General features: G+C 40.3%; 2 protein-coding genes across 8 annotated transcripts in view; one reads left to right on the top strand and one right to left on the bottom strand.

Annotated features, from left to right (window-relative positions):
* Positions 1 to 10,488, top strand: part of Zscan30 (zinc finger and SCAN domain containing 30) — an 18,922-nt gene extending 8,434 nt beyond the window's left edge. For 3 of the 5 annotated variants that reach the window (XM_029546987.1, XM_029546989.1, XM_029546988.1), the window contains 3 exons: positions 2,455 to 2,915; positions 3,201 to 3,375; positions 8,233 to 10,488. In XM_029546987.1, coding sequence (XP_029402847.1) covers positions 2,511 to 2,915; positions 3,201 to 3,375; positions 8,233 to 9,257 — 1,605 coding nt within the window. In that variant the 5' untranslated portion in view covers positions 2,455 to 2,510 and the 3' untranslated portion in view covers positions 9,258 to 10,488. The remainder of the gene's footprint in view (positions 1 to 2,454; positions 2,916 to 3,200; positions 3,376 to 8,232) is intronic. The other 2 variants (XM_029546990.1, XM_029546991.1) reach the window with 1 other exon arrangement.
* Positions 10,489 to 10,595: 107 nt separating this feature from the next.
* Znf397 (zinc finger protein 397) lies at positions 10,596 to 20,898 on the bottom strand. 3 transcript variants are annotated; one of them, XM_029546992.1, is made up of 4 exons: positions 20,582 to 20,898; positions 18,800 to 19,298; positions 18,447 to 18,588; positions 10,596 to 15,602 (listed from the first exon to the last, which is right to left on the bottom strand). In XM_029546992.1, exons 2-4 carry the CDS (start codon positions 19,214 to 19,216, stop codon positions 14,575 to 14,577), a joined length of 1,587 nt encoding a protein of 528 aa, XP_029402852.1. In that variant the 5' UTR covers positions 19,217 to 19,298; positions 20,582 to 20,898; the 3' UTR covers positions 10,596 to 14,574. The 3 variants fall into 3 exon arrangements, with proteins under 3 accessions (XP_029402852.1, XP_029402854.1, XP_029402853.1); XM_029546994.1 differs by having other exon boundaries at positions 20,694 to 20,898; XM_029546993.1 differs by lacking the exon at positions 20,582 to 20,898 and adding an exon at positions 20,428 to 20,491.
* Positions 20,899 to 23,904: the final 3,006 nt, after the last annotated feature.

Here is a 23,904-nt window from a genome sequence, read left to right as displayed (position 1 = left end):
CTGTCCTGGAACTCACTTTGTAGACCAGGCTGGCCTCAAACTCAGAAATCCGCCTGCCTCTGCCTCCCGAGTGCTGGGATTAAAGGCGTGTGCCACCCTCCCCGGCTCTCCTATATTTTTTTTAAGTGAGTTATTAATTTCCTTCTTAAAATCCTCTGCCAGCATCATGAGAAATGATTTTAAATCTGAATCTTGCTTTTTGGGTGTGTTGGGGTATCCAGGACTAGCTGTTGTGGGGTGCTGGCTTCTGATGATGTTGAGTGGTCTTGGTTTCTGTTAGTAAGATTCTTAAGTTTGCCTTTCACCATCTGGTAATCTCTGCCTTAGTTGTTATAGCTGTCTCTGGCTGGAGCTTGTTCCTCCTGTGATTCTGTTAGCCTCTGTCATCACTCCTGGAAGTCCAACTCTCTCCTGAGTCTCAGTGGTCAGAGCACTCTCTGCAGGCAAGCTCTCCTCTTGCGGGGAAGGTGCACAGAGGTCTGGAGCTCATCTGCCTCCTGGCTGAAGATGAAGGCCCGAAAGGGGTCCTGTCCCAGAAGCTGTGTTGCTTCTGCAACCCATGCGCTCTCCTGTGCAGACTGGTCTCTGAGGGACCCGGGATACAAGATGGTCCTCTCATATCCTTACATTCTTGCCATCATTCCTAATTTGCAAAAACAACCAAGATTGGTCTGGCAATCCATTCTGGAATAAAAACAGCTAGTGATCAAGAGTGAGGCAATCCTAGGTTAATGTCCTGACCAGTTTGGTGACTTGGGAAAAATCAAGATGTTTGGCTTTTTCATCTGTAAAACAAGGGGGATACTTACTGCATAGGGGTATTGTTGAGAGACCTAATAAAGTAACTCTTGTAAACTGCCCATAGCAAGTGTTAGATTTTGAGTTCCTGTCTTTTGGGATATTCGATGACAAAGTAGAGCTAAATACTTGGCTGGCAAAGTTCAGTTCTGTTGTTTACTAGCTGTGTGCCTTTGGTCAGCATATGATCCTCAGAAGCCTCATTTGGAGAATGGACAAAACCATGATGGGTCTTACAGAGCACTATTCTAGTATCCTTAATGCTATCTAATGTTATTACTAAAGATCACATGATTTTTGGCCATATTAAAATCTTCTGCCTCACATCCTGAAAACAATCTTGAATTATTATTTTTTTTTTAAGATTTATTATGTAAGTACACTGTAGCTGTCCTCAGACACTCCAGAAGAGGGCGTCAGATCTTGTTACGGATGGTTGTGAGACACCATGTGGTTGTGGGATTTGAACTCCAGACCTTCGGAAGAGCAGTTGGGTGCTCTTACCCACTGAGCCATCTCACCAGCCCTTGAATAATCTTTAGATGATCATTTTTTAATATATAATTTTTTTATTAATTTTTTTTGTTTTGTTTTTTTTTTTAAGACAGGGTTTCTCTGTATAGTATAGCCCTGGCTATCCTGGAACTCACTTTATAGACCAGGCTGGCCTCGAACTCAGAAATCCGCCTGCCTCTGCCTCCTGAGTGCTGGGATTAAAGGCATGCGCCACTATGCCCAGCTAAATATTTTCTTTATTTGCATTTCAAATGTCATCCCCTTTCCTAGTTTCTTCTCTGAAAATCCCCTATCCCCTCCCCCCTCCCCCTGCTCCCCAACCCACCCACTCCCATTCCCAGTCCTGGCATTCCCCTATACTTAGGCATAGAACCTTCAGAGGGCCTAGGACCTCTCCTCCCATTGATGACTGACTAGGCCATCCTCGGTTACATATACTGCTAGAACCACAAGTTCCACCATGTGTTTTCTTTGATTGGTGGTTTAGTTCCAAGGAGCTCTGGGGGCAGGGGTACTGGTTAGTTCATATTATTGTTCCTCCTGTGGGGCTTCAGACCCCTTCAGCTCCTTGGGTACTTTCTCTAGCTCCTTCATTGGGGACCCTGTGCTCCATCTGGTGGATGACTGTGAGCATCCACTTCTGTATTAGTCAGGCACTGGCAGAGCCTCCCAGGAGACAGCTATATCAGGCTCCTATCAGCAGGCTCTTGTTGGCATCTGCCATCGTGTCGGGGACATCCCATCAAGGGATGTATTCCCAATTGGGGCAGTTTCTGGGTGATTGTTCCTTCAGTCTCTGCACCGAACTTCCTGTCTCTGTAACTCCTTCCATGGGTACTTTGTTCCCCCTTGTAAGAAGGATTCTGAGCTTCTGGGCTAATATCCACATATCAGTGAGTGTGTTCTTATCATGTGTGTTCTTTTGTGATTGGGTGACCTCACTCAAGATGTATCCCTTTTAGTCAGTTTTCTTCACAGGCACTGTGATCACTGAGCTGCATTTCGTAGCTCTGCAGTTGTTTTTTGTGTGTTTGTTTTTTTAAAGAGAGGTATACATAAGAAAGTGGCTCTCCTCCATAAACATGTATTTACATGTGGGTACATTCTTTCCCTGTGTAACATGAACACTGTCCACCTCAGGGGTTCTTTGGATTCACCTCCTCTCTGCCTCAGCCTTTCAGATTATTCTGACCAGGATGTTCAGAGAAACAACAGCCTTGGCCTGTCATGCTTCAAAAGGACAAAACAGGCTCAACTTTGTGAAAGTTGAAGAAAATGGTGTTTGGAAGCAGGATTTAAGTCTTCAGGGAAACCTCCAGAGCCAGGAGGTTTTTCGTCAGCAGTTTAGACTGTTTGGCTACTCTGATTTCACTGGGCCCCGGGAGGCTCTGAACCAACTGCAGAAGCTTTGCCAGCAGTGGCTGAGGCCAGAGGAGCACTCCAAGGAGCAGATCCTAGAACTGCTGGTGCTAGAGCAGTTCATGACTATCTTGCCTATGGAGCTGAAGGCTTGGGTGCAAGAACACAGGCCCAGAAATGGAGAGGAGGCTGTGACTCTGCTGGAGGAGCTGGAGAGAGAATTTGATGAACCCAAGCACCAGGTAAGATGTAAGTTCTTTTTTGCTGTTTTTGATCTCTTGTGTTCAATAGAGAAGCCAGGATAAGTAGCACTGACTCAGCTCTCAGGGAACTTAATCAGTTTCTGTCTCTTGGTAAATTAGTTATTCATTTACCCATTAGTTCAAGTCATAGGGGTTTGTAGTACTGTTTTTGTTGTTGTTTTATCTAGTCATCTGACAGTTTTCTGCTTCTTCTGTTTTGCCTTGTTGCTGTAGGGTTTTTCTCTTATCTGCACTCAGTCACACTACTGGTACTTGTTACCCTAGGACACAGCTCATGGTCAAGAAATGATCTGCAAAGAAATGACACTCATGGAAATGTCAGAGTCTCTAAGTAGTCCACTGCAGTCCTTGGAGAACCAATGCAAGAGTGAACCCCAGGAGCCCCAGATTTTCCATGAGAGAGATGAGGCAACCCTACCATTTAGGGTTGATGATGAAGGTGAGGATTACCAAATGTGCCAAGGCTTACTTTCTTAATGACTGTCACTAAGTATCATTGGGAAGTCCTGCTGACCTTAAAATAGTCAACTGGTTCAGCCTAGAATCTGAAATTTTAATATAATTTTAACTTGGATTAAAAATAAGTCTTTAATAAGATTTCCTAATGCCATATTCAAGTCTAATTTTTTTTAAAAAAGATTTATTTATTTAATGTATATGAGTACACTGTAGCTGTCTTCAGACACCAGAAGAGTGCATTGTATTCCATTACAGATGGTTGTGAGCCACTATGTGGTTGCTGGGAATTGAACTTAGAACCTGTGGAAGAGGTCAGTGTTCTTAACTGCTGAGCCATCTCTCCAGCCCTCTAATACTGGTTTAAAAATATTTTTGTCACACTAACAAGTTTCTAAGAGGGATGAGAATATTGTCAGAAGCTAAAGTTTCATAATAACTTGGAAAAGGAAAAACTTAGTATTAAAAATCGTCAGCTGCAAGCCAGATGTGGTGGTATACACTTCTAAAACCACTTGAAAGGCTGAGAGGTAGGAGGATTGCATGTTACAGGCTAGACTGGACTACATGAGATGGTCTCAAAGAAGAAGAAAAGTAGCAAGGCATTGACTACTATGTGGTATAACTAAAAGACAAACTCTAGGATGTACAGGGCTAAGGTAGAAAGTCTTCAAAAGAACACATATATAAGAGGGTGCCATGTTTCTTCTGCTCCTGCTAGGCCTGAGATCTGATCTTTTTTGAGGGTATAGTCACAGATGGCGTTAGAGATGTTCTCTGAAATGCTCGGCAGGCTAGATTCAGGAGGAGCCACCTTTAGGGTGCCAAAAGCTTGCCAGGAAATGTGACTTAACATAAACTCTGCTGGGAAGCTGCCAAGGAGGACAGTTTCTCTGAGATTCATAGGGGTGTGTGAGTGTCCTACATGCTGTAAGAAATGAACAGAAGTCTTCCTCCTCCACTGTCCTTCCACCTCTCTCAACTGATAAAATGCATGTGCTAGCATGATGCCAGTATTATAGATAGGACAATGATAAATTTGAAACAAGGAGGCAATAAATTGAAAATATCACAGGTGCCAAGGATTAGAGTCAAAAGGATTTTAAGTTATTGGCAACATTGATATGTACAGTTAGCCACATCAGCCTGTTTTATCTGTGCTTCTGATTTCATTTTCACCATGCAATCTTGTTACCTTCCCACAAAGCTTAACTATATTAAAAGAATGACTCAGTTCATTCAAGTCTATGTAATTTACATTACTCATTCTTATTACAGTTATACAGCAGTTACAGTGCTTGGTTAGTATGAATCTACCCAAGATGTAAATCTGTTCACTGTATGTTGATAGAGTTAGGAATAAGAGGACAGAAGCCTGAGGGCCTGACCTTAGACCTTGACAGTTCACCAAAGGAATCATATTAGTTTTCTACTGAGGTCTCTTTAGAAACACCCTTTCAACTTTGCTCCACTTATCCACTCTGATACTGCCCTCTTAAATACTTTGTGATTAAGCAGTAGGCACATTAAAAAGAATTTTGAAAAATGATATCATATACCTTGCCTTACTGGAAATTATCTAATAGAAAATATTTAAATGTCTGTATTAGTTTTTAATAAGTATAATGGGATACCTGAAGCAACTAACATTATAAAGAAAAAAAGTGGTTTATTAACTCATGCATTTAGAGGTTTAAGGCTATGTTCTCTTCATTGGCTCATTTCTGGTTTGGGCTCTTTCTACAACATTATATCATGATGTTGGTTATGCAAGTATAGACAGAAGCAAGTTATCATACAGAAGCAGAAAGCAGAGACTGCAACTCTGGGATCAGTTCTTGCAAGAACCAGAATACTGAGAGAAACACCTTAATCCTTTTTGAGGGCATTACAGTTGACTTTGGGGTCTCCTAACAGGTCTGCCCGCTTAAAGGCTCTATCAGTTGACATCACCATACGGGGGACTAAGCTCTCAACAGATAAGCCTTAGAGAATAGCACCCAAACCATAACAATCTCTAAATCTTTTAGGGCAGATATATCTAGTCCTCCTTTCTCTCTCTGTTTTTTTTTTTTTTTTTTTTGTCCTGAACCTGATACTCAATATAAAGACCAGCCATGTTCCTCTGCCTTCTGAGTGCTTGGGTTAAGAGTTGTGTGCCACCACATGTGGCCCTTACTTGGTTTTATTAAGGTCTTTATAGACTGCTCTAATTTCTTTTATATAATGCATCATAGGTTGAAGCTCTTAGTACCTTAGGGTGTGACTGTACTTTTTGGGCATGAGATTAAACATGAGGTTACTGTCTACATTATACCTGCTGTCTTTTGGGGAACAGGAAAAAAATCTTGTTTTTCTGAGTTATGCATCCTCTCTGATCACACCCTTTCACTTCATGTACTTACTGTACTTTTGTTGTTTTGTTTTTGAGACTTTGTAGACCAGACTAGCCAGGAACTCACAGAAATCCACTTGCCTCTGCTTCCTAAGTACTAGGATTAAAGGTGTGCACCATTATGCCTAACAGACACACTATTTTTATGTATTTATACTAGTGGTTTGTTGAGTATTTTATTCTTTTTGAGATTTGGGTTACAATCCTGTCTTGAAATTCTGGATGTAGACGAGGCTGGCCTCACTCAAAAATCTATCTGCCTGTCTTTGTCTCCTGAGTGCTGGGATTTGTGGTGTGTGCCAGCATCTAGCCTCTCCTCATAACTTTCTTTTTTAGTTATAGTTATGTATATGAGTACACTGTAGATATACAGATGGTTTTGAGCCTTCATGTGGTTGTTGAGAATTGAATTTTAGGACCTCTGCTCGCCCTGGTCAACTCCACTTGCTCAGTCCCTACTTGCTCCAGTCCAAAGATTAATTTATTATTATACAAAAGTACACTATAGCTGTCTTCAGACACACCAGAAGAGGGTGTTAGATCTCATTACAGGTGGTAGTGAGCCATGTGGTTGCTGGGATTTGAACTCAGGACCCTGGGAAGACCAGTCAATGCTCTTACTGCTGAGCATCTTACCAGCCCTTCTCATAACTTTTAAAATAAGTACAACCTTTAAGTCATTGATATAACTAATGATTTAAATTTCTGAAATCCAAGTACAGTACAAACTTCATTTCAGATTTTATCTTTGTTTTCTCTGGTTTTTCATGAGAAATGATAGAAAAGCCAACTTGCTCTCAGCTTTGCTAGGAATTCACTGTAATGCTATATTGTCTTCAAGGTGTTGTGAAACTTGAATGTGAGAAATACTTATTTTCATGTAACACTTCCTTTTCCACAGATGAATGAAAATGAGTTTTAAATATTTTTTGTTTCAGTGCAACTACAGCTCTGCTTCCAAAAAGACAGGCAGGTAGAAAGACCTTAAAATTTGAAGTTAGCTATCTTTTTTTTTTTTTTTTTAAAGATTTATTTATTATATGTAAGTACACTGTAGCTGTCTTCAGACACTTCCGAAGAGGGAGTCAGATCTCGTTAAGGATGGTTGTGAGCCACCATGTGGTTGCTGGGATTTGAACTCTGCACCTTTGGAAGAGCAGTCGGGTGCTCTTACCTGCAGAGCCATATCACCAGCCCAGCTGTCTTTAATCTTGACTATCAACTAGTAATCCTATAGTTTCCCATAACCCTTGAAAGCTTTTCTGGTTTATAAAATGTGTATTTTTAGAGGATTTTTGACAGAATAAAAACCCTTAAAAGAACTCAATTTATGTTAACTGTATCTAGTAGTTCTTGTTTTGAGATACTGGAAATTTTGATATAAAAGGACATGCTATAAGATAGCTGGATTTGACTAGGCCCTTAGGCAACTGTTTGCATCCTTTTTTTTTTCCATTTATACTTATGAGATGAATTATTAATACTCTTACTTAAGGAACTCAGAGTATTTCTTTTTAAATGTTTTTCTCTATTTACATTTATATTTGCTTATATTTATATAAAAGTAATATATAAATAATACATTAAAATATAAAATATATAATGGTGTATGAACACATAAACTTTGTAAGTAAAACTTTTATATAAATATAAAATATATATTCTATATAATTATATAAATATACTGCTTATATTTGCCCTATTTGGAACCTGTGAGAATTCGCAAATGCTTTCTATGTCCTGCCCACCTCCCTTTTTCCAATTCTTATCCTCCAAACACTTTATAGTATCACTTGCGTTCCAACTTTGCTAGATGTGCTAATGTACCACTCTTAAGACATTTTAGTATCACCTTTCCTCTCACATTAGCTAATCTAGAATAGTTTCTTCCCTTTCTGGTTTATGGCTGGTATGAACTGTTTGTCACCTCTAAGTATTGTTTTCTTGTTCACTATTCAGTATCTTCAATACTGACTTATGTTCTTTGTCCATTTTACTCTTGTGAGTGCTATATCCTATATTGGGAAGCTAACTGTCATTTCCCCAGCCATATCCCTTCCCTAATCCTGAAGATGAAACCCAGGGCCTTGTGTTTGCAAACACTCTGTCATTTGGCTGTATGTCCATTCTTGTTTTGTTTTGAAAAAAGTTTGCATGTTTGTCTGTATGTCTATACATGCACCACCTGCATGCCTTGTCCCACAGAGGCAAGAAAAGGATGTTGGAGCTCCTGGAACTGAAGTTAGGTATGGTTGTGAGCCACCATGTGTGTGCTGGAAACTGAAGTGGGTCTTCTGCAAGACGAATATGCACTCTTAAACCACTAAGCTACCTCTCCAGACCCAGCACTTACCTTTTCCTTTGGTTTATTTGTTGATCCTTCTCTAACACTTTTTTTTTAACATGAAAAAAAAAAAAAAAGATACATCTTATTCATATTTTTAGATAGCAAGATGGCGACTGTGAAAGTATTGACAACAAAGCAAGAAATTATTGAATGTGTTGCATCAGTGGCCATGGCATCTCCAGGAAGACTTCCTAGGGAAACTTCTCCAGTACAGATAGTTGAAGAAACCATGGAATGTCTGGACAACAATGAGAAGCAAAGAGGAAGCGATGATATAAGCAACAAAACAAGTCAGCTTTCTTCTCAGGAAGACTACTTCAGTTTGGCAACCTTTAACAAGAAACCCCCTACAGAACAGAACATCTTTGAGTGTAATAAAGGTGACAGGATCCCTAGTCAAAACTTACATGGTACTACACGGCCCAGAACTCATACAGGGAAACTGCTCTATGCATGTATAGACTGTGGGAAAGCTTTTTGCAATAGGTCAAAACTTATTAGACACCAGAGAAGTCACACTGGAGAGAGACCTTATGCATGTAAAGAATGTGGAAAGGCCTTTGGTTTCAGAGCAGACCTTGTTAGACATCAGAGAATTCACAGTGGTGAAAAACCCTATAAATGTTGTGACTGTGGAAAAGCTTTTGGGAGCAACACAGGGCTCATTAGGCATAGGAGAATTCATACTGGAGAAAAACCTTACGGTTGTGATGAGTGTGGGAGAGCCTTCAGCCAATGTTCTACTCTTATTCAGCATAAGAAGATTCACAGTGGAGAAAAACCTTATAGTTGTGATGAATGTGGGAAAGCCTTCATCCAGAGCTCTGCCCTTATTCAGCATAAGAAGATTCACAGTGGAGACAAAGGTTATGAATGTACTGAATGTGGTAAGGCTTTTTGGACAAGTTATGTTCTTAGGGAACATCAAAGAATCCACACTGGCGAGAAACCTTATAAATGTAATGAATGTGGAAAATCCTTTAATAGAAGCTCAGCACTCACTGTGCACCAGAGAACTCACTCTGGGGAGAAACCTTATGAATGTAATGAATGCAGGAAAATATTTAGGCATAGGTCGGGCCTTGTGCAGCATCAGAGAACGCATGCCAGAGTTAAGCTCTAAGGGTAAGTGGTTGTACAACTGTGAAATGCAAGGAATTCACTTTGAAGGCGAGATTCCACAAAAGATAGAGAAGTTTCCTTATAGCAGGACTTGTCTTTCCAGCCCAGTTCTGTAAAAAGAGATCCACACAAAATGTTTGCATATTGAAAGAAGAATTTTATCCAAAACTTGTCTACAAAGAATGGTATTTTCTAAGGGGGGGGGGAGACTGACCCATTTCTGGATGAGGACTCTCACCAATCCACTCTTCATCCCACTCTCCACTGCAGATAGAACTGCGATTGAGCACCTTCATGTAAGTCCATGATTGGGGCACAGATCCTGTAAGATCTCTCTATAAGGTCTGTCTGTAAAAGTGTTTATATCTGACAGGAGTAGGCATGTTTTAAGAGTTACTGAAACCTGAAATGTTGAATTGAGGCTATGAAATGTCATGTCCTGAATCAGTTTAATATCTGAGGAATGGAAGATCATTCTGTCCCTTGCTAGTGCTTTTAACCCTGAGCTTCCTGTTACAGTATACTTATTTAGAATTTGTTGGGCTTAGCCATTGGGAGAACAGGCTTGGTCACTGTCTTCTCCAAACTAAGGGCTAATAGAATACACATATTTAATTAAATCAATTATTACGGTAAGTGTGTGGCAGTAACTATGCCAGTTAAATTCAGGATTTTATAAATATCAGAGATTTTTTTCTGATCTATGAGTAAACTAAAAATTTCTTGGATGTGATATTGAGACCTAAAATGTAGAATCAGCAGCTTGGCTAATGGCAGAACAGATGCAGAGGTCATAGCAATACATAGCATGATGAGGAGTGGATATTCCTGTTTCATGACTGCACTCTAGTTCCTACTGGAGTTGTTTTTGTGATCCTAGTTCAGAAGTCAGGTTGGTTTCTTTTCCTGTTTGTAATAGCCTGAGTTGGATAACATGAAATGTTTCACATCATAAGTGACCTACATGATCAAGAAGTATTCAGAATTAGCATGATTAAAAAAAAAATGGTGTTTTTAAAGTCATGCATATATACCAAGGAAACAGCATGCACTGGAAGCTGAAGGACACTGGAGCCCGGAGACTCCCTCAGCATTGGGTCTGCAGATAAGCCACTTGAGGGAAATACAGAGTCAATCCTTCAGATTCTATAAAATTCTTACTTGACTTTAACTTGGCAGTTTTAATTAATCCTTAATCGATGAGGGTAATTTCTACCTAGCAGAGTGTACCTTTTTTTTTTTTTTTTTTTTTTTTTTAAAGATTTATTTATTATTATATCTAAGTACACTGTAGCTGTACGTGCAGATAGATGCATTCATACAAATAAGTTTTTTTTTTTTTTTTTTTTTTTTTAAAGCTTGGTAATAATAGCTATTGTGAGTAGGGGAGGTAACAATAAATATGGTTCTCACTGCCAAAGGTTGTGCAATTAATATTTAAGAGCTACCATAAAGGGATCGTTCAAATGGACAGTGAATTGCCTTTTTTTTTACAGGTGACAAGCGAATGATTCAATGTTTTAAATATCATTTAATCCTTTTTCTAATTGTGAGTGTTGGTAAGTAAAGTCATCCATAAACCCATTACGCATAGCAAAACTAACTTTTGAACTACTTATTAGTTTTTCCCTAATCCTAATATTTTTGGTAAGAATCTTTAGTATAACTTTTGTTAACTTTACCATTTATATATTCAATTTGCACTCCAACTGCTTAGTAGTATCAGCATGTAATGGGAATGTATTGTAATAAAACTGAAATTTTAAAGTTTTGCTTTTAAATCATTCTGGTAAATAACAGAACAACATGAATGGAGTTAGGCTAGAGGGTGGAAAAGGTAGAAAAGAGAAGTAGCACACTTAGTTTCTATTTCCTGAGTTAAATAAACAGCGTCAGGAAACTCAGACTTTAAGGTTGAATTGGAAGGGAATGAGAACAAGAACTTTTAAAATTCTCACATACTAAATTCACTAAGATATTCTCCTCCTTCAATTCTAAGAGCTAAGAAAGACCTTTGGAATGATTACTTTAAAATTATGTGCATGTGAATGTAAATGCCTGCAGAAGCCAGAAGAGGACCCTGGATTCCCCCTGAAGTGGACTTACATGGGTACACCACCCAATGTGGTCCTGGGAATGGAACTGGCCCAAGAGATGTGACTTTCTCCTTGGCAGTTCACAAGCAAAAGTAGGTTATTAGGCCATTGTCAAATGCCTTAAAAGTTCAAGTCTCTGAGTTTTGGTTGCAGGCAGTTAAGTAGAAAGGAGGAAGAAAAAGGATGGAACTGATTTAAGATCCATGTAAAGCAACTGCTGCTTTATAGACATTTTAGCCACCAGAGCAAGAGGGGAAAAAAAAGCATGGAGCAGAGAGAAAGGCATTAGTTATTTTCTTTCAGAAAAGGCTGTTGAAAGACAAAACAACTTTTTCTTTCAGCTGATGTTGGTGTCTGCCACATTTCGTAAAGATTGAAACTTAAGATCATCTTCAGCTCTTTAACATGAGAATATAGTCAAGATAACTTGTATATGCCTGTTGAATTCATAGAAAAGCACTAATGACCAAAGCTATTAATCATTTACAAAACATGCTTTTCTCAGCCATAACTCTTTAAACATGTAAGTTACTTGCATAGGAGATTTGAAGGGGATTCTTCTAATATTATGAGTCAGGTAAGTCTGCATTGAATTGATCAACAGTGAAAGATCAGAGTTAAGTTTGTTAGACTTGAGTCAGGGATGTTACAGAAAGCAAGTACTTATTTTTATAACTCTCTTGGGCTTCTGTTCCCTACCAGCCTCACCCACGGCTGGGGATCTAGGGATTAAGCCTGGAGCCTTAAACATAGTAAGCTTATGATTTATAATTGAATTATATTGTCTAGCTCCTTGGTCTATAAGCAGTATTAGATTTTGTAGTAAAACTTGAAATATAAAAAACGCATTACCTGTAACTTTACTACCCAGAAGTAACCAGTATAACATCTTAACTGTGTATTTCTATTATTTTAATGCATATGTTGTACATGTGATCATGTTGTATAGATTGTGTATTTAATATATTATGAATCCTTAACACATTTTAACAGCTTGTAAGACTGCATATTCATGGTTTAAGTATATTTCTGTGTAGAATTTCAAAGTAAAAGGCAGTGCTTAAAGCATCTGGTAGTGATTGCCAGAGATATGTATTCACATCCATCAGCAAGAGAGTCCTAATATGCTTGAATCCTTGTTCATTTTATATTAAAAATAAGTATCACTTTCATTCTTACTTCAATATGAAGTTGTAAGACTGGACATATATGGATCATTGACTGGCACTTCTGGGATGTTTAAATGTTAATGAATCTTGTTCATGGATAGTCTTACGTGCTCCCTGAATAGGGTTCTGATTTCAAATTCTGACCTTGTAGCTACAAGTCTCCATTTCCTATGTACAAAATATGATTTGTACTAATGACTAATACATACACAAAGCCCTTGGCAAACACCTTTTATATTTCCTTCTGATCTATGTAAGAGCTCCAGAGTTATTTCCCTTTTGTAAACATTATCCTACTTAACATCTACATTAGGCATTTGGCTCATTATTTTTATTGATTAGTACATACTCACCTATAAATGTCCAAGACAGTATTACTTTCATATCCTCATAAAAATTATTTTTCTGTTTATACATAGATTTGAGTTTGGTATGTTATTCTTCCAAACAGCTTTTTATCCCCAATATTTTGAGATGGGGGTCCTAGGTCCTATTATGTAGCTTCAATTGGCCAGGAATGCTTCAACCTTTGTCTCACTGTCCAGAGTACAGGGATGATGAGGCTTAAGTTGATCAACTTCCCCCTTGCACTGTACTTTACAGTACCTTGCTAGTGCCTTACAGCATTCTTCTGATGGATTCCTCAGAAGAGGGAAAGTCCTGACTAACAGTAATTACTACTTTTGTTGTCCCTTTTCTAGCATGGTCCTTACATTTTTTTCAAGATACTGCTAAATATCGCTAACAGAAGACATGTGTGAGGTATCTGGAGAAAAAGCCAAGGACTCAGAAAGTGACAATTTTTGAATACCCAAGCTCAGGCAGTTATGCTAAGATGGAGAAATGGTGGAGAAGCAGCGTTAGATACAGTTGCCGTAGAATCTTCTAATACATCAACTCCAATATTCTAAAGAACTCAGAGAGTCTCTATCTGGCCTATTCTCTTATATATTCCACTCCTACCATTCTCTCTGTAGAAATTTAAATGTTGTCTCAGGTTGGGCCAGGAAACTAATTATTCGCCTTTTCCATTAGGCCACACTGACCAAAACAAAGCTCTTCATGGTGTTGTGACTAAGGACTTTAGGTTTTTAATCTTCATAGGCTCATCTGCAGTGCTTGAGAGTCTGCCTGCAGTCATACTTCTCAGAGATGTGATAGCAATTCTGAACTCAGTAGGCAATGTTCCATGTTTTGTTCCTTCCATTAAACAAAAAGATCTCTTCCTTTCCTGTTACCTGGCTTTCTTTCCTGGTTAACCCTTCAATCTTCATATCATTTCAATTTCCTTTATCCAAGTTCTTGGACAAGGAAATGGGAAAAGTGCTTAAGCAGCACTCAAAGTCATAATAGACTGACCACATTGTCATTACCTGACTGGTAATAGCTATTAGACTATAGAAATCCTTCTTCCCCACTCCATTATATTCCTAGTTCCTGACACAAAATGAGTATTAAAAAATAACAGGACTAACTACTTGCTAGCATGTGAAGCACTAAGTTAGTTCCCAGCATGGCAGTGGGGAACAGAGGAGACTCTTCACTTGTATAAATTAACTTGTATCTTTTACTTTTCAAGTTCATTTCATTTTGGGCTTGTCTTCGGATCAACAAATCATCAATGAAAATGTTTTCTCATTGTCTGTTGACTGTTAAGTTTTTGAGTTCCTTAAGCAATCTCTTAATGCCAACCATGCTGTCTCACAAACCTGGTACACTGACAGTCAGATGTAGTGGCAGAATGAAGCCTTTTCCCGTGACATTCTCATAGATAATAAGGTCTCAATATTGCATTACTTCTTTTTTTCCTGAGTATTCCTAATGTTAAGAGCAAAGCTCAAAGTAATGGTCTTATTATTTCTTTCTGGTTAAGTCACAGGAAGTTTCAAAGAAAATTTCATTAGCATTGGGGAAGTGCCACACAAGGCAAGTTAGATTAAGACTGGTTTTTTTTTTGTTATTTTTAAATTACCTTGGGATCTTGCTCCAAAGTCAACCTTTTGACTGATAAAGATAAAAATATATGGATGTATTTATGAATTATTGTATTAAGTTACTTAATAGCATGGACTCTCTGATGGCGCATCAACACTGACCTGTGCCTAAAAGCCTTCCCACATTCATTACATATATACGCTTCATCCCCAGAGTGGATTCTCTGGTGCTGAACAAGGGCTGAGCTCCTTTTGAAGGTTTTGCCACAGTCATTACACTGATAAGGCTCCTCTCCACTGTGGATTCTTTGATGTCTTATGAGGTTTGAATTCAGACTGAAGGCCTTTCCACACTCATTACATTCATAAGGTTTCTCTCCACTGTGTATCCTCTGATGGGTAATCAGCTCTGAACTCTGCTTGAAAGCTTTTCCACATTCATTACATTCATATGGTCTCTCTCCTGTATGAATTCGCTGATGTCTAATAAGCTTTGAGCTCTGGCTAAAGGTTTTTCCACATTCACTACACCCGTAGGGTTTCTCACCAGAGTGAATTCTTTGATGTATAATTAAGTAAGAACTTTGACTGAATGCTTTTCCACACTCATTACATTTACAAGCTTTCTCACCTGTATGAATTTTCCGATGTCTAGTGAGAGCCGAGCTCTGATTGAAAGCTTTTCCACATTCATTGCATTCATATGCTTTTTCACCACTATGGATTTTCTGATGAATAATAAGATATGACCTCAAACTAAAGGCCTTCCCACACTGATTACATTTATAGGGCTTTTCTCCAGTATGTATTCTCTGATGTTGTGTTAGAGAGAAATGTTGTTTAAAGCTATGCCCACATACATCACATCTGTAAGGTCTGTCATCTGTAGAAACTTTCTGACATGTTACAGAGTTTGTACTTAGAATCAAGCATCTTTGAGATTCATCAAGATGGTCTCTCTTTGCTAAGGATTTGTGTGTGAAGATCACTTGACTAAAACTGCCCCTGTGGAGAGGTGAACTTCTTTGCTGCCATTCTAAATTGCTTTTGTGCTCACTGACACCTCTAAATGAAGGATCCCAAGAGAATTCTGGTGCTTTTTCTTCTGAAATGTCCTCTTTTGCTGTTGATTCATTATTCTTAGCATCTGAAATGGTAAAGCAAAACAAAATTAGTAAGACCTCAGAATTTATATTTCTTCAGTTATTCTGAAGTCATTTTTTTTTTTTAAATAAAAAAGAAAGGATTTTGCTATGTTCCACAGATTAGCTTGATACTTCTGGTTTCAAGGGATTCTTTTACCCAGTTTTCCAAGTAGTTGGGATTATAAGCTATGGCTAACTTAGTCTCTTTTTCTATAAGAGAAAATAAAAGGGCTGGAGAGATGGCTCAGTGGTTAAGAGCACCAACTGTTCTTCCAGAGGTCCTGAGTTTGATTCCCAGCATCCACATGGTGGCTCACAGCCATCTCTAATGGATGCCCACTTCTGGTGTGTCTGAAGACAGCTACAGGGTACACATATACATAAAATAAATTAATACTTAAAAAAAAGAGAGAGAGAGAAAATAGAAGGGTCTAGTTAGAAAGATGTAATCGTTCCCTGGGATCTTTTTTCTCTTTTCCATTGCTAAAGTCTGTATCTTCCTTTGAATTTTATCTTTTTTTCCCTTTAAGACTTCAACTGATCACTACTATTATTTTCAATCTGTTTCTAAATTGACTTCCTGTAATGGTTAGTTTTTAATTATTAACCTGACATAATCTGGGATCAGCTAGGAAGAATGTCTCAGACTATCTACATCAGGTTGGCTTGTGTGGATGTCTTGGGAACTGGAGGTTGTCTGGTGTGGTGGGGGCTGGGGGTGTCTTGATTATGTTAATTTATGTGAAAAGGCCCAGCCCATTGTGGACTATATAGTTTTTAGATATGGATCCCAGACTGTGTTAATGTGGAGGAAATAAGTATAGCAGTAGGCATGCATGTGCATACTTTCTCTGCTCTTGACTGTGTATGTGACTAGTTGCTTCAAGTTCTCACTGTCTTGACTGTTCTTTAATGAGGAAATATAATTTGGAATCATGAGGTTAAATAAATCATTTCCCCTCTAAGTTGCTTTTGCCATGGTATTTTATCAGAAACCCAAAATAAACCTAAGACAATCCCACTTAACAGCTTAATCACCCTTCTCTCCTTAAAAATCCAAGCTCCTTGACTATGTATCTGTTGAGCAGTCTCACATTCACAGTAAAATTTCTTTAAAGGGTTTGTCTACAGTCTATAGCCTAGCTTCTAGTTTCAAGCCTTCTTCTTGACCTCTGCTCCTTCTATTGATAGAAGTCTTGTCAAGGCCACTAATTTTATAACTGTATATAACTGAATGGGTACTTTCTGGATCCTAGCCTTTCTATAGCATGACACGGAGATCCACACCTTCCACTGTTCTGTTTTTCTTGAGACAGGGTTTCACTCTGCAGCCCAGACTGGCCTCAAACTTAGGGCAACCCTACAGCCACCCAAAGGTAGGATAAAAAACATGAGACACTACATATGACCCTGCTCTTCCCCTCCACCCCCCTTAGATTTTCCTTTTAGAGCTTGTAACTCAAAAACTATGTTCCCTCAGCATCTATTTTGGGTTTTCCTATATTCTCACTGTTGAAACTCTACCCTAGATGTCAATTACTACTTATATTTAAGCTCATGTCTTCTCAAATCTCCAATTCTACTTCAAGCTCTAGACTATCATACTGAATTTTTGCTTGTATTTGGACTCAAATGCCCCATATCAAACATCAGATTTCCCCCCCCCCACAAACAATACCATTATTAATCAAGTTGTTTAAGACTAAAACTTGATCATGTTCAATTTTTTTTTCTTTCTTGATTGCTTTTAATAATGACCACCGCCTGCAATGTTCTTTCAATGCTGAGGAACAGATTTCAGCTTCAGTCTTCTCTATTCCCCAGAGTAATACAGGTTTCCTCATTTACTGTGGTCTCTTAATAAACCTCTAATCTTGCCTTTCTCAAATTATTTCTATACTCTGGAGCTGAGTTCTAATAATGCCACTTCCTTATCCATTTCCGTCAACTGCACCCTTTATATGTAGGATATGAACAGTGTGACAGGTTTTAGCAACTTGTACCTGATTTCCTCCTTTAGTTTCTTTCATTACTCGTTATCAGTTCTCAAGTCAAACTGAAGTACCTATAATTTCCATAATGGGCTATATTCTTTCACTTTAATGGCTTTCTACAACCTATTTACCTGGCTTTCTCCTGCTTGTAATTCAAATTATAGCTTAGGTATTTCTTCCTCCAGGAAGCATTCCTTGAATATTTCTTTAAATTTCATTCATTCATTTCTTTCTTTTTAGATTTATTATTTCAAGTGTACAGGTATTTTGCCTGCATGTATGTTATGGATCATGTGCCTACATGGTACTGGAGGTGGTCAATAAATGGTGTCAGATCTGTAGTTACAAATGGTTGCAAACTGCCATTTGAATGCTAAGAACTGAACCCAGGTACACTGCAAGAGCCACATATGCTCTTAACCGCTAAGCCAACTTTCCTACCCTCCATGATTGTCATATTGGGCTTGGTGTCACTTTATGTGCTGCTGTAGCACCTATAGCCTCCTTACATTCCATAATGTACTGTACTAGGATGCATCTGCTTTTCTATGAACTACTAATGAAGGTCTGAAAATTACTTGAAGATGGAAACATAGTATCTACCATTATTAGACATTTTTAGCACTCCACAAAGTTAGAAAATGGTTAAGTGACTCAATGGCAGGGAAACTCATACAAGGAAGGATAACTGCAACTCCTGGGAGGGTTGCTGACTACAAAGTTGCTCAAGTGGGCACCTCTGGTTTTGATTAATACAAATGTTCACATGCAACAAGTTTATAAATGCAAGTCTGCATCTTCAAAACCAGAGGCCTAACTTGCATACATTTGAAAATAAGTTTCTATTCCTACCACTTTTAGAGGAAAGACAAGGATTCCAGGATTTCAGCTGTGTCTTCAAAGGCCGGACTTGGATGCTTGTTGAATCTTGGGATGTTTTGAGATATGTCAAATCTTTCCATGACACTGATGGTCCTTGCAGATTATCTGGGACCTGAAACCAGTACAATATAATTAGTAAAACTCTGACATGGTTAATAAGGCCAGTGCCACAGATGAAGGATAGGGGAGAAAAAAGGTAGAGGAGGTAAAGATGTGCTACTGGGACATCAAGGTCACAGTTCCTCAGAGACAACATTTTAACCAGAGAAGATACTACACCTAGGGCTGCAATTTTTCCCCCAAACACATATCTCTGTTCCCACCTGCTGCCCTGGATCATCAAACTCTTTCTCCAAATCCTCCAGTAGAGTCACAGCTTCCTCACCACTTTTTGGACCATGTTGTTGAACCCATATCTTCAGCTCTTCAGGTAGGATGCTCAGGAACTGCTCCAGCACTAACAGTTCTAGGATCTGCTCCTTCGTGTGCAACTCTGGCATTAGCCACTGATGGCAAAGTTCCTGGAGTCGTCCCAGAGCCTCTCGGGGCCCAGGTGTTTCATGATAGCAAAACTTCCTGAATTGCTGGCGAAATAGTTCTTGGCAAGATTGGGTACTCCCGTTCTGTTTACATTTCTGACTCCAAGAAAAGCTACTATCTTCTATTTTCACTAGTATTAATTCTTCTTCTTGATGGTCCTGAGGTTTTAAAGTTGAAATTGCTCTGGATTCCACAGCCATTCTGGGCTGAAATAGCTTACAAAAAGCTTAGTACAGTTGGGTTTTGTACTTGGGGAGGAGTTCCTAAGTGACCTCTTCTTTCCTGCAATACATGAAAGCATTGTCACTTACAGCATAGGGAAAGCCTCTAAAAACTTGTAACATTGAAAGTGAGTTAAGTTCAAGACTAAATATATTGAAGTATTAATAATCATATCTCCTACTATATCAAACTCCTACCACTGACAGAAAAAATTTTAGAAGTGTAAGAATGCAATATTAACATGGTGACATTATCTCCTTTTCAGTTATCTTTCAGTCCTAATTAAATTCATGACTCTGTAAACCAGAACTTTTCTCAGTGCTGGGAATGAACTCAGGGTCTTAGGAACGGCTAACACTTTTACTTTGCTAGTAAGCTACATCCTTGCCCCTCTTTGACAGTGAACCCAGTTCATGCTGGACAGGCATTCCACCACGGGGTCGCATTCCCAATCACAGAAAATTTTAATAAAATACAGGCTGCAGATTGTTCCTGTTTGTTTTTAAGGCAGGGTCTCTATGAAGTCCTGGAACCTGCTATGTAGTGTAGTGAGCTCAGAGCTTTCCTGCCTCTGCAGTTCTTTGACTAAAGGCATGCAGTACCAAACCCAGCTTTTGGCAGAATTTAATGCTAGCTCTAAATTTTTTTCTTTAGTTACCGTTTACAGCATGTAGTGCTGGTCTGCATTTAAGGAAGTAACATTTTAAAATCCGCACTGAACATAAATTTGTTTAAATTATTGTGTATTTGCCAATTGGTCCCATTCATACACTGAAAATTTCAGCAAACATGGAGACCCTTACTTTGTGTGAGCTTTGTTCTGAGCCAGTATTAAGAAAAGGATTGGCTTAGGAATGAACTTCGTGAGGAATGCTGTAACTCTGAAATGCTTAGCTTGGATTCAAAACCTGCTACAATGGACGCAAAAGGTCGACTTCGGCTCTCGAAAGCGTGAGTCTTCTAAAGTCACACGAAATATGGTAATAATCACTTACTAGATTTGGAGATGAGGGACAAACGCTACCTGACACGTAAGCAGAGCCGTGTATGCTCCTTCCATTTCGGTTAAACCCCGGCCCTGAGCTCACAAGGCTGAGCAGAGAGAGCCCTCCCCACCACCCGCCAGCGCGCGACAGTACGCATAACGTCGTCTCCCAGGTCACACATTCCCCCAGCCCCACCCCCCTACCGGAGAGACCCCGAGCCCTGTCAGGCAGCCTCCAGTCCGGACGCCTTGCTTCCCCGACAGCCAGCGAGCGGTCACCGTCACTCAGCCCGCGTCCTCGCGATGCCGGCCCTCCTGACCCCCGTACTGCCTGGGGCGGCGCTCCCGCGGCTCTCACCCAGACGCCCCGCGCCTCCGCGCTTCTCAGTCGCCGGCTCCGCTCTCTCCCTGTCCCTCAGTCCCATGGGGAAGGAGCCCGCGCGCCGGCCAGCGAGACGCCCGCTCCACACCTGCCTTCCTCAGCGGCTCGCCGCGCGCACACCCTAGCTTTGAGCTTCCGGGTTAAAGCACAGCGTAGGCGCGTGCCCGAGAGGCTACCGAGGCGCTGTCCAGCCGAGAGCGGCGGCTCGGGGGGTCTCTCCGGGATCTGCCAGACGCCTCCCCGCCGGACGGAGCCCCAGCTACGGCGCAGGAGCCGCCCGGGTAGCGGACGTTAGCCACAAAGGCGCCTGAGGCACGTCCCCGCCCCTTCCGCTCGCCTGCGTCCGACCTCCCGTCCGTCCCGCCCCTTCCGCGCGCGCGCACACAAAAGTCTTGCACCCACCCCACCCCACGCCGCGGGTTTGCTGCCCGCTGTGTCCCATTGTCCGGCCTCTCCCCACTCACTCACCCAGTTTCCCAGTCCCACAAACAGATTTTCCTCTCTTACCGCTGTTTTTCGTGGGCTCTGATGAGAGTAAATCCGTGGGTGAATGGATGGAGTAACGGTCCAACCGCGCTCTTCACGCTCTGGGCGGCAGCCGCAGCGCGTCCTCTTGTCACTGCACAAAGCCAAGCTGCTGTGACTCAGGTCGCATCCCAAACACGCCTTTACGGAATATTGACTGTTTCTGTGTGTAAATACTCTGCCTACCTGTATGTACACCACTCGTTGCTGGTAGAGGCTAGAAGAGGGCGTTGAATCCGGTGACAATGGTTGTGAACCACCTTGTACGTACTGAGAGAACCGAACCTTGGTCCCTCTACAAAAGCATCAAATGCTCTTCACCTCTGAACCATCTTTTTAGGCCCCGTTGTCTCCATTTTAAAATATTTACTTTTATTAATAATTATTATTAAAATTAATATTTAATTTTATTATTTTGTTTACGTGTATCTGTGCCTTTTATGTGCATGAGTGTGCAGTGCCTACGAAGATCGGTCCCTTGAAACTGTAGTTAGTTACAGTTATATGTGACTGCTTTTCTGGAAGAGAACAGCAAATGTTCTTAACTGGTGAGCCCTTTCTCCAGCCCCAGCTTTTCCCCTTTAAAAAACTAAGGTACTTTACTTTGTGAGAGATTGTATTTGTTAAGGACACCAAGTTATTTATTTTAATAGTTTTACATTTAGTTGTAATTATTTCAAAAAGTTAATAAACGGGTAACAAGACAATCACATAGAAACAACTAAATTCTCTTTTGTTGGGTAACCTGTGAATCAGATATTTGGAAACAATGTCCATTAGCTTCTAGAACTATCAATGATCTTAGGCATTGTGAAATAATAGCAGTTTAAAAATAACAAATAGATAAGGGTGAGGAAAATCTTCCAAGAAAGAAGCTACACCTGGAGAGCTAGGGATTTTACAGGTCCAGAGCCAAGCCATCTTGAGTCATCTTTAGCCTTTTCACGAGCCATTTATTACTCTCCTGTGGATCCGACCTGGTAGCTTTGTGGCCATTAGGTAGATCACTCAGAATGTACAGAGCACTACTTTCCCTTCAACGTGTTAACTTAGCAGGCCACTCACCCCGAAGCTAAGCATCAGCAGACAGTGTGTCCAAACCTGCAGCTGTGGTTTCTCTGTTGCGACCCCTGAATTACTGATACTAGAGAGACTTGAGTGTTGTGTACAGACAGCTTGCCTCTGCGTTCCCACCCCGCCCCCACCCCACACACACCTGGCCAGAAGCTCCCGTCCTCCCTCCAACTCATGACAAGCACAACAGTAGACACCTTGTTTCTGTGCTTCATGCTCCTGCAGCAAGCCCAGGGCTCCCTCACCCTCCCCTGGTCACTCCCCTAGTGTTAGAATGGCACTACCCATAAAACACCCCCTTAATGAGGACATTCAGAGGAGACAGCATGAGATATCCTCCCCACCTTTGTGTCTCCAAAAACCAACCCCCCTCCTGATAAGCAGCAGAACGCTCCAGGTGCCTGTCCTCGAGACCTTAGAGAAATAACAAGCTCAAGGGAGACTAGGGCCTCGAGTTTAAATCATGGAGAAAAGATAATCAGAGGTCAGGTCACAGACAGTTCCGACTGGCCATAAAATTAGTCCCTGAACAGACACCATTAACCCTCCATCCCGCTTCAGTACTATTCCACCAAATGAGTACAGCCCTCTACTCCCCTTTTCTGTGAACATTCATGGAATTCCTAACTATACTATATATAAACCCTGTATTTTCTGGACTCAGGGTCACTTGCCAGTATTCACATGGTGAGTGCAAGGTGGGCGATCAGAGTTCGAACTTGAAACAATAAAAGACTCTTGCAAGTTGCAGGACTTCGCAATTCTTGGGCTTGTCTGGGTTTCCTGTGGACTCAGGGCATAACATCTCTTGGCTACAACTTGCCTCTGATATCTCTACCAATATATTTTTAAAATGTCTTGATTTTTATGGCTTTCTTTGTTCTGTTACTATAAAAACTTCATGAAAGACCGTTTCCACATTGTAACATCTAATTTGGAGTAATCTAAACATGTGCTGCCTGACCATGACCACTCATATTTATCTCCAAATTTAACTACTTCTTATCCCCTTTGTGTCCAACCAATACTACTTGATATTTGTTGTCTATGTTGGGTAACATAAAGACATAGCTATATAGCAGATGTTTTACTGCTCACAATGCCATGGTGAGGAGTTTAAGCACTATTTGGCAGAGTCTGGCAGGCCTTGCTTTACGATGTCAGCTCCAGTGCTTCAACCAGGACTGGAAGGTCTAAGTGGTGTCTCTTATGCTCCTGGACTTGGTGCTTCCTTTAGCTAGAGCAATCTGATGCTCCCCATCTAGGAGTCTCACCATGTATTTAGCCTCTCATCTGTCATCTAGATAGTCAGCCTGAATATTCTTCCATGGTAACCGGCTTTTACAAGAGTGAAAGAGAAAGAGAAAAACCTAGATCTGGAACCAGTATTACATCACTTCTGCTGTATTATGTTCGATGACAACTAGATTCGTGGAAAGAGGTACTAGACTCCTCCTTTGACTTGGAGCAGCAGCTTGAGTATAAGAGGAATATTTGGCAGTTATTTTTGCATTAAATCTATTGTATATTCTTTTTTTAAAAAAAGATTTATTTGTTTTATGTATGTGAATACACTGTAGCTGTACAGATGGTTGTGAGCCTTCATGTGGTTGTTGGGAATTGAATTTTGGGACTTCTGCCTGCTCTAGTCGGCCCTGCTCGCTCCAGCCCAAAGATTTATTTATTATTATACATAAGTA

Source organism: Mus pahari, chromosome 15 (assembly GCF_900095145.1).
Source record: "Mus pahari chromosome 15, PAHARI_EIJ_v1.1, whole genome shotgun sequence".
Classification (NCBI taxonomy): domain Eukaryota; kingdom Metazoa; phylum Chordata; class Mammalia; order Rodentia; family Muridae; genus Mus; species Mus pahari.
Note: the sequence above shows the minus strand (reverse complement) of the source record. Positions and strands in the feature narration are given on the sequence as shown.

What these genes read in the sequence shown, in the direction of transcription:
- Znf397 (XM_029546992.1), bottom strand. Translation starts at nt 19,216, where the DNA reads ATGGCTGTGGAATCCAGAGCAATTTCAACTTTAAAACCTCAGGACCAT. An exon ending in TTGATGATCCAGGGCAGCAG is followed by an intron (nt 18,589 to 18,799) that starts GTGGGAACAGAG and finishes TACTGGTTTCAG; the next exon opens with GTCCCAGATAATCTGCAAGG. An exon ending in TTGTCTTTCCTCTAAAAGTG is followed by an intron (nt 15,603 to 18,446) that starts GTAGGAATAGAA and finishes TTACCATTTCAG; the next exon opens with ATGCTAAGAATAATGAATCA.